Source organism: Theropithecus gelada, chromosome 8 (genome assembly GCF_003255815.1).
Source record: "Theropithecus gelada isolate Dixy chromosome 8, Tgel_1.0, whole genome shotgun sequence".
NCBI classification, from domain to species: Eukaryota; Metazoa; Chordata; class Mammalia; order Primates; family Cercopithecidae; genus Theropithecus; species Theropithecus gelada.
The window spans coordinates 56329266-56339934 of record NC_037676.1 but is presented as its reverse complement, the minus strand read 5'-3'; the positions used below and the strand labels follow the sequence as shown (position 1 = coordinate 56339934).

Genomic DNA, 10669 nt, shown 5'->3' with positions numbered 1-10669 from the left:
GCTTTTATTTCCTCATTTGTCCCAGCCCATGTCCTGCTGATTGGTCCACTTTACAGAACACTGATTGGCCCATTTTACAGGGTACTGATTGGTGCATTTTACAAACCTCTAGCTAGCCACAGAGTGCTGATTGGTGCATTTTACAATCCTCTCATGAGACAGAAAAGTTCTTCAAGTCCTCACCGGACCCAGAAGACCAGCTGGCTTTATCTCTCATTTAAACCTGTACTGTGTCAATATCCATACATCAACAAGTGTTGTCGATCAAGTTGGGGAAGTAGTGGATTTCTGGAGACAAACGTTATCCTTTCCAACTAAAGTGTAAAGAAGCTAAGTTGAACCCAAATCTACATACTGCTGTAGCCCCAAACGGAAATACTGCCAAAGCTCCACCAGTCTCTCCCAGTCCATCCAGACTTTTACAAATGATAGACCCTGGCTGCAGGAAACCAAGGAGCACCTGGGGTTGGGTGAATTGGCTCCGGGGCTCATTCTTTTCACTACAGCGCCAGAAAAGCGAAAACCTAAGCCAAGATCCAAGAGACCGACCCTCAGCCTGCACCTGAGAGCGCATTTCCCCTGCCAGCACCGAGCATGCGCGGGCTGCGTGGCGTGGCGAAAGCGCAGCCCAGTCCGAGCCGCCGCCGCAGCCAATCGGAGGGAGGGAGCTGCCCAGACATTGTGAGGCGCGGAGGGAGGGGCGGCGGGCGAAGGGCAGGGTGGACCTTGAACGCGCGGGGGCGCGCGGAAGGTAGCGCGGGGCCGCGTTGGCGCGCACGCGCCTGAGCGTGCTCCCGGTGGGGCCGGCCGGGACTCGCCGCTCGCACGCCCTTGGGCAGCGGCCGGGCGCCCGCTCTTCCTTCCGCTTGCGCTGAGCTGAGCCGGTGTATGTGCGGCAATAACATGTCAACCCCGCTCCCTGCCATCGTGCCCGCCGCCCGGAAGGCCACCGCTGCGGTGAGCGGCGTAGGCGTGGGCTCGGAGTGGTCCACTGGGCCGGCCACCAGTGGCTGCCCCTCGCGCGGGGTGGGCGTTGTGGGCGGGTGGCGGCCTGCGGACCAGGACGCTCTTCCCGGCCTGGGTGGGGTGCGGATGGTCGGCGCGGGTGGTCGGCGCGGCCGGGTCCGCGGGGGGCGTGGGCAGCCGGGGTGGGGGTCACAGCCAGGGCGAGGGCCAGTCCCCAGCTTCCCCCCTCCATTGCGGAGGAAGTGCGGCCCCGGGACCCCCGCGGGCCGGCCTTGGGGCACGGCGTCCTCCTCTGCAGCGTGTTTCTGCCTGGTGTGTGGGTGAGGGAAACCTAAGTGCGCCAGGAAATCGCCTTATTATCATCTCGCACTCTTGTCCTCAATACAAGAAGTTTGAAGATTAAGTGTCCTACAAGGTCAGACGTACTGTTTTTTTAGGAAACTCGTGTACAAAAACTCAAACTTATTTTTGCCTACGGAAGCTTGCTTTTGCAATGGGAAAATTCTACAGGGTATATGAGAGACGTTCCTGATTTGACTTGAAAGAGATAAACTGTTTTTCTTAGAATGTGATAATTTGCACTCATTGTCTAACTGGGACCTCTGAGTGCTAACCCCCCATTCATTATCTCAGGAAATAAAGGGAGAAGTTGATTGGAGTTTTTGCCATTTAAAAGAGGTCGATAGAGATTAAGTCGCCAAAGATAGTGTTGTGTAATTCTCTTGGTTTCGTTCCGTTTTCCACCTTAAGCAAAGCTAGTGTGTAACAATCCTGTGTGGGCTTATTTAGGAATTGCTTATTATTTTTCCTTTTCTCTTATAGGTGATTTTCCTGCATGGATTGGGAGATACTGGGTAGGTACCATTATTATTGTTAATAGTAACAGTGATGAAACTGGGTCATGCAACTTTTGTTTACGCGTTCAAAGGTTTAATGTTTAAGGACGCTAAAATTGTATTTTAAACGATTACTAGTTAATATATCTTACAGTGCGGTGATTTTATATTTTGAAAACCCTCAGAATTTTCCCCTCATCGTGAGTTTATTGATTTTTTTTAACTCCGGTTTCTGGAACATATTAAAATTGCAAATTCCTCATTAGTTGCTTTGGGTGTTTGATACCAGAGATCAGTGGAATGTTTAGTAGGGACGGTGTGCAATTGAGAGCTTTCCAGAGCAGTTAAAATTTCAGAGCAGATTGAAGAGAAGAACTAGATGATTTTGATAAGAGAACTAGTGGCAACGTAAGGCATGAAGCATTCTGAATAGAGGGATTAGATGTTCACCCTAATGAGTTGAAAGGCAGGGGAGGCAACTCAGATACATTTGGAGGCTTATCAAACATTTTGTTGTAGTGATTGTACTTATTTTTGTTTTATTTTTTGTTTGTGTGCTTTTTTCTTTTCTCTTATTTTTAGAGACAGGGGCTTGCTCTGTCACCCAGACTGGAATGCAGTTGCAGGATCATAGCTCACTGCAGTTTTGAACTCCTGGGCTTAAGTGATCTTTCAGCCTCAGCCTCTCAAAGCGCGGAGATTAGAGGCGGGAGCCGCCTGAGCCTGGCCTGTTGTACTAACTTTAGATACATGATTTATCTTTTACTCAACCTTTTTCTGTATTGAAATGTTTTTGTTTTTATATTTAAATCGGTGATAATCTGTGAAACTTAAGCAAAATATGAATGTTGTTTAAAAATTGCAGAAATAGAGGAAAACTGAAGATACATAAATTTTGATAAAGTAGCCCCAAAACGACTGAATTTTCTTTAAAATGAACCACCGGGGCCGGGCGCAGTGGCTCACACCTGTAATCCCAGCACTTTGGGAGGCGGAGGCCGGTAGTTCACTTGAGGTCAGGAGTTCAACACCAGCCTGGCTAATATGGTGAAACCCCTTCTCTACTAAAAATACAAAAATTAGCCGGCTGTGGTCGGGCAAGCCTGTAATCTCAGCTACTAGGGAGGCTGAGACAGGAGAATCACTTGAACCTGGGAGGCAGAGGCTTCAGTGAGCCAAGATTGCACCACTGCACTCCAGCCTGGACCACACAGTGAGACTCTTAAAAAAACCATTAGGTTAGATTTTTGTCTGTTTTTTTGGTCTGCTTTGTCGCCCTGGCTGGAGTGCAGTGGCGTGATCTTGGCTCACTGCAACCTCCGCCTTCTGGGTTCCTAGGCCTCCTGAGTAGCTGGAACTATAGGTGTTTGCCACCATTCCAGCTAGTTTTTGTGTTTTTAGTAGAGACGGAGTTTTGCCGTGTTGGTCAGGCTGGTCTGGAGCTCCTGACCTCAAGTGATCCCCCCGCCTGAGCCTCCCACAGTGTTGGAATTACAGGCGTGAGCCACCACTTAAAAGTGATCCCTATTTTTTGCCTTGTAAGTCAAGTTATGTAATACAAACCTTGTATTGAGTTACAGAAGAGGTTGCAGCACTCTTTCTGGCAATCCAGTAGTCGTGTGAAAATGATGAACTTATTTTACCAAATGAAACTCGAATAGCAGAATCTCTATTTTATGGGCAAACCTTTCTTGATGTTGCAAGTCAGGGAGAAGTTTGCTACCCTCTAATTTTGCCAATAATGAGAGCTTCTATGCCTGAATGATTAGTCCTGGCAAAAAAAAAACTTCAGTCTAGGCAGATTCCACAGACTGAAGTTCATAGTGAAAATGGCGAAGACTGTTAGGATAAAAAATACCAAGAACATGCATGACATCTTGACCAAAAGTTAAGTTTGTATTAAAAAATTATCCTCCTTTTTAACCTGTTGTGATAAAAGCAAAAACACAGGTCTCCAGTTCTGAAATTATTTGGTGGGATAGTGCTAAGGAAAAACTGATTCTAGATTGGTTCCATGAGTGCATGATGAAACTTTGAGTCTGTCAGCCTGACAAGTGGCAATTTAATATTTAAGATACTGGCCGGGCGCGGTGGCTCGAGCCTGTAATCCCAGCACTTTGGGAGGCCGAGGCGGGTGGATCACGAGGTCAGGAGATCGAGACTATCCTGGCTAACATGGTGAAACCCCGTCTCTACTAAAAATACAAAAAACTAGCCGGGCGTGGTGGCGGGCGCCTGTAGTCTCAGCTACTTGGGAGGCTGAGGCAGGAGAATGGCGTGAACCCGGGAGGCGGAGCTTGCAGTGAGCCGAGATCACGCCACTGCACTCCAGCCTGGGAGCACAGCGAGACTCCGTCTCAAAAAANCCCGTCTCTACTAAAAATACAAAAAACTAGCCGGGCGTGGTGGCGGGCGCCTGTAGTCTCAGCTACTTGGGAGGCTGAGGCAGGAGAATGGCGTGAACTCGGGAGGCGGAGCTTGCAGTGAGCCGAGATCACGCCACTGCACTCCAGCCTGGGAGCACAGCGAGACTCCGTCTCAAAAAAAAAAAAAAAAAAAAAAATATTTAAGATACTGTAGTCTCCCCTTACCTGCAGTTTTGCTTCCCATGGTTTCAGTTACCTGTGGTTAACTGTGGTTCGAAAATACTAAATGAAAAATTCCAGAAATAGTATATAAGTTTAAAATTGTACACCGTTCTTTTTTATTTTATTATTTTTTTTTATTATTATTATTTGAGATGGAGTCTCGCTCTGTCACCCAGGCTGGAGTGCAGTGGCGCGATCTTGGCTCTCTTCAACCTCTGCCACTCAGGTTCAAGTGATTGTCGTGCCTCAGCCTCCTGTGTAGCTGGGATTACAGGCGTGTGCTACAACGTTCAGCTAATTTTTTTGTATTTTTAGTAGAGACGGGGTTTCGCCATGTTGGCCAAGCTGGTCTTGAACTCCTGACATCTGGTGATCCACCCACCTCGGCCTCCCGAGGTGCTGGGATTACCGGTGTGAGCCACCACGCCTGGCCTGAATGGTACACCATTCTGAGTATTGTGATGAAATCTCGTTCCATCTCACCCAGGACACGAATCATTCCTTTACCTAGCGTATCCATGCTGTATGGATTCACCGTGTATTAGTCACTTGGTAGCCATCTGGGTTATCAGATCAACTGTTGCAGTATTGTTTTGCTTTTTTTTTTGAGACAGAGTTTCGCTCTGTCACCCAGGCTGGAATGCAGTGACACGATCATGACTCACTGCAACCTCCGCTCTCCAGGTTCAAGCAACTCTCCTGCCTCAGCCTCCCGAGTAGCCGGGACTACAGGTGTGCACCACCACACCCTGCTAATTTTTGTATTTTTAGTAGAGACGAGGTTTCATCACGTTGGCCAGGCCAGTCTGGAACTCCTGACCTCAAGTGATCTGCCTGCCTTGGCCTCCCAAAGTGCTGGGGTTACAGGCATAAGCCATCTCACCCAGCCTGTAGTGCTTTTATCCAAGTACATTGCTTAATGATGGCCCCAAAGTGCAAGAGAAATGATGTTGACATATTGTTATAATTGTTTTATTATTGTTCATCTCTTCCTATGCCTAATTTACCCATTAAACTTTATCACAAGTATTATATATAGGAAAAAAAATATGTGTAGGATTTGGTGTTATCCATGGATTCAGGCATTCACTTGGGGTTTTAGAGCATCCCCCACTGTTTATTTCTGGAATTTTCCATGTAATATTTTCGAACCACAGTTGACTGTGGGCAGCTGAAACCATGGAAAACAAAACTGTGGGTGAGAAGGACTAGAATATTTTAAACATATAATCACAGAAAAGTTATCCCATTAAATTTAACATTTAGTATTATCTAATATACTGTGCATTCAACCTTTGCCAGATTGTTCCATTAATATCCATTATAGCCATCTCCTCCCTAGTCACACATTGTAGTTAGTCTCTTTAGTCTCTTTTAATCTGGAACAATTCCCTAGATTTTCTTTTGTCTTTCATGACATTGACACTTCTGCAGAGAACAGGCTAGTCCTTTAATTTGGGTTTGTATGATATTTCCTCATGATTAGATTCAGTTTATGCATTTCTGTATAAATACTATGTAAACAGTATGTCCTATTCATTGCACACATCAGTAGACTAATGATGCCAAGTCCCTTTATTGTTGTAACTTGGATCACTTGATTAAGGTGGTATCTTCCAGGTCTCTACTGCAGTTACTCTCCTTTTGTAATTGAAAAGTAAGTTGTGGGGAGATACTTTGTGACTGCAAATTGTTCATCAAGGTTTCACCCAATATTTTTACCATCCATTGATAATTCTCGCTTGAGTCAATCATTTCTACAGTGTGATTTTCTAATTCTGTCATTCCTTTTTTTTGTCATTTCATTTTGTTTATTAATCTGCTACCCCCCATTTAGTTAGTATGGACTCAGATTTATTTTCTATTTATTTATTTATTTGCTTATTTTTTGAGACGGAATCTCACTCTGTCACCCAGGCAGGCTGGAGTGCAGTGGTGCAATCTCGGCTCATTGCAACCTCCACCTCCCAGGTTCAAGCAATTCTCCTGTCAGCCTCCCAAGTAGCTGGGACTACAGGTGCATGCCACCACACCCGGCTAATTTTTTTTTTTGGAGACCGAGTCTTGCTCTGTGGCCCAGGCTGGAGTGCAGTGGCATGATCTTGGCTCACTGCAACCTCTGCCTCCCGAGTTCAAGTGATTCTCTCGCCTCAGCCTCCTGAGTAGCTGGGATTACAGGCACGTGCCACCACTCCCGGCTAATTTTGTTTGTATTTTTAGTAGAGACTGGGGTTTCACTATGTTGGTCAGGCTGGTCACGAGCTCCTGACCTCATGATCCACCCACCTCGGACTCCCAAAGTGCTGGGATTACAGGCGTGAGCCACTGTGTTGTCCAGTCAGTTTTTTTTTTATTTTTAGTAGAGATGGGGTTTTGCCATGTTGGCTCTGCTGGTCTAGAACTCCTGACGTCAAGTGATTTGCCCACTTCGGCCTCCCAAAGTACTGGGATTACAGGCATGAACCACTGTGTCCTGCCTGGACTCAGATTTATTTAATGGGTTATGTTCTATTATGTTTTAAACTTTCTAACTTTTTATTTTAAAGTAACTTGAAATTTACATAAAAGTTACAGAAATAGCATTTATAGCTCCTTATGCCTTTCACCCAGATTACTTAATTGTTAATATTTCTGAACTATTAAAGAATAAGTTGCAGACGTGTTGCCTTATTACACCTTAATTCTTCAGTATACGTTTTAAAGTACCAGGACACTCCCGTATAACCATCATTAAAAAGTTAACATTGATTGGATACTATGATCTAATCCACCAGCTCCATTCATATTTCATTGGTTTGAGCCAATAGTGTCCTTTATCAGTCTAGGATCACATATCGCCTTTAGCTATCATTTCTCCTTAGTTTTCTTTATTCTGAAACAGTCCTTGTCTTTCATGACCTTGACACTTTTCAAGAGTACATATGTACGTGTTCATTTGTTTTAAAATTTTAAATCAGTACAGACTCTTGGATTCCTGTTGTATTCAGAGGATAACAATCAAGTCAGTTATTTATTTTGATGCTCAAATTGTCCTTTAGTTGGCCACAGTAACCCTTTCAAATTGGTACTCAATGTCTTTTGGACATATCCTCATCCTTATTTGATCACTTCCTCACTTTATAGTACAAGATTTTTTCTAGGATTGTCTTATGTGTTTCCTGCTCTAGTTCTGGACTCAGCCATTTTTCCAAGAACCCTGATTCCTTTTAGTAGACAGTGAGATCTGGGTGCTATGTGTGCTCCCAGATCTAGACCCTTGCAGTGGACACAGCTAAGAATATATGCACATACATACGTATGTACACACATACAGTTTTAGTATTTTATAAATATTCAAAATCTTGAACTTACAATGATTCCTCCAATTGCAGCCCAGCACCACAGGGTTTTTTATAGCCGCCTTCCTTTCCATATTTGTAATTCCGTGAGTAACCTGACTTCTGTTCTTGGGGGGTTCTGGCCAACAGTGCAACTCTGGAGTTCCCCCCTCCAGTTGCACCAGCTCACTGCCATGCTTCCTTCATGGGACCTCTCCCTATATGCTGAATGTGACACCTGAAAGCTCAGTTCCAGTTAAGGGGAAACAGGGAGGAGGAAAGGCCAGGTGGAAAGCTTGGTTCGCTTCATGTGCCCCCTTCCCTGTTACCCCCCAGTCCTTATCTATATTACCAGTATTCCAGGAATTACTTATCTGTATTACCAGTCCCTGTGACATTTCCTAAGCCAAGGAGATTATAAAAATATAGAGAAGAATGTTTGAAAGATAAAGAAGTGGTTGACTGGATCAGATTTTACTGAGAGGTCAAACAAGTGAGGATTGAAAATAAATTGGCAACATGGATATGTTTTGTGACCATAATAAGTTTGCAAGTCTTCCTGTAATCAAGAACTATTAGTAATAGAATTATAGAATGTGATTTGGAGATCATTTAATTACAAGGAATAGAAAGCTCATCAACTAGCTTAAACAAAAATTAGAATTTGTGGAAGGATAGAAGGACAGCCCACTGGCATATAAAGTCCATGAAGGCAAAGGTTTCTTTAATCAACTTTAATTCAGATAAAATTCACATACCATAAAATTCACCTGAGCACAGGGATTTTTTGTGTTTTGTTTTAATTAATACTGTATTCCCAGTGCTAGAATAATATAGGACATGTAAGAGTACTAAGTATTTGTTGGGCAAATAAATGAATAAATAAGGAATTAAAGGGCGAGACATATGAGGAATATCAGTCACCACATGTATTAGTTTCCTAAGGCTGCCATTACAAATAACCACAAACTAGATGGATTAAAAACAACAGAAATTCATTCTCACAGTTAAACAGGCCAAAAGTCCAAAACCGAGCTGTCAACTGGGCCACATACCTTCTCTCTAATGGAAACTGCCTCTTCCAGTTTCCGATAGCTCCTGGCTTTCGTTGGCCTCAGGCACCATATGCCCAACCTCTGCCTCTGTCTTCATGTGACCTTCTTTGCTGTGTATCTGTCCTCTCCTCCTCTTAGGAGGACACCAGTTATTGGATTTAGGGCTCACCCTAATCCAGTGTGATCTCAACCCTTAACTAAGGAAATCTGCAAAGAGCCTGTTTCTAAATAAAGTCACATTCCGAGGTTTCAGGTGGATGTGAATTTGGTGGGGACACTGTTCAACTACACCATTATTCTCACTACCTTTCCCTGGCCTTATGGTCTCTCACTTGATTCTTTCTGTAGATTTGCATAATTCTCAGTGTGGACACACTCTTGTTATCCAAAAGTGAACGATCTTAGCTCTTTTATCAACCCTACTTCTGGTGTTCAGCCTAGAATCTGATCTATCTTAGGTCATTTTTTTTTCTTGTCTAGTTAGTTGGTAAGACTGATTGGGACTGATAGGAGAGTTAATGATAACGTACTACATGAGTGGGGATGGGGATGAGTGGTGTTTCTTGTGCAAACCCAGACAGAATCTCTGAGTTTTTAAAAAGTTCTACACCCATATTACTACAGGATAATGAACAAATGGAAAGAATGCTTTAGTTACTCTGCAGTCTTTTTTTTTATTTTTGGATACAGATTCTCGCTCTATTGCCCAGGCCGGAATTCAGTGGCATGATCCCAGCTCACTCCGCCTCCCAGGTTCAAGCAATTCTCCTACCTCAGCCTCCGAAGTAGCTGGGATAACAGGCGCCCACCTCCATGCCCGGCTAATTGTTATATTTTTAGTAGAGATGGAGTTTCACCTGTTGGCCAGGCTGGTCCCAAACTCCTGACCTTAGGTGATCCGCCCACCTTGGCCTCCCAAAATGCTGGGATTACAGGTATGAGCCACTGTGCCTGGCCTCTGCAGTCCTTTTTAAAAGATCACAATTGAGAAACAGATTGGAGTCAATTTGTAATATTTTGGGGAGTATGTGCTGAAATTCACTTTTTGGGCTCTTAGAAACCTCGTGTGTATGTGTCTGTGTTTTGTTTCCTTTTTTCTGACAATAAAATGAAATATATTCTGATTAATCTAGGATTCTGAATATTAGATTCAGCTTAATTGAAGCTTTTTAGAATTATTATTATATTTTTTGAGACAGGGTCTCACACTGTCACCCAGGCTGCCGTGCAGTGGTGTGCTCATGGCTCACCGCAGCCTTGATCTCCCCGGCCCAAGCAGTCCTTCCACCTCAGCCTCCCAGGTAGCTGGGATGACAAGTGCATGCCACCACACAGGGCCTGATTTTGTTTTGTTTTGTTTTTAAGTAGAGACAGGGTCTCATTATGTTGCCTAGGCTGGTCTCAAACTCCTGAGCTCAAGCAGTCCGTCCACCTTGGCTTCCCAAAGCTCTGGCATTACAGGTGTGAGCCACTACACCCAGCCAGAATTCTTAAGTCTTGAGTTTTTCATTGTCATTGAAAATTATCAAAAGAGTTGGATACAGCTTGGCCATACTTTTTATGTTAATATGGTTGGATTCAGATTTTTATAACCTGTATAGGCCTTTGAATCATCCAGTACAACTAGTTACAGGTTATGGATGGGAAAACTGAACTGGAAAGTAATTGATTCTCATACCATAACATGCATCAAAATCACCTAAAAGTCTTGATTCTTGGGCCCCACTGCCAGTTTCTGATTGAGTGGGTCTGGAATGAGACCCAGGAATTTGTCTGCATGCCACTTCTTCTCTCTCTTTTCTTTTTCCTCTTCCTCCTCCACCACCTCCTCTTCCTCCTCCTCTTCTCCTTGTCCTCCTCCTTCTCCTTCTCTGTCTCCTTCTCCTTCACGGCCTCCTTCTCTTCCT

The 10669-nt window shown here is 44.3% G+C and overlaps 1 protein-coding gene across 7 annotated transcripts in view; it reads left to right on the top strand.

Annotated features, from left to right (window-relative positions):
* Positions 1 to 701: 701 nt before the first annotated feature.
* The window catches only part of LYPLA1 (lysophospholipase I), a 51721-nt gene continuing 41753 nt past the window's right edge, over positions 702 to 10669 (top strand). For 5 of the 7 annotated variants that reach the window (XM_025394734.1, XM_025394732.1, XM_025394733.1 and 2 more), the window contains exons 1-2: positions 702 to 957; positions 1789 to 1820. Coding sequence is in view for 4 of the 7 variants with exons in the window: in XM_025394732.1 (XP_025250517.1) it covers positions 889 to 957; positions 1789 to 1820 (101 nt within the window). In the remaining 3 variants the exon portion in view is untranslated. Of the gene's footprint in view, positions 958 to 1174; positions 1382 to 1788; positions 1821 to 10669 lie in introns of those variants that run through there. The other 2 variants (XM_025394736.1, XM_025394735.1) reach the window with 2 other exon arrangements.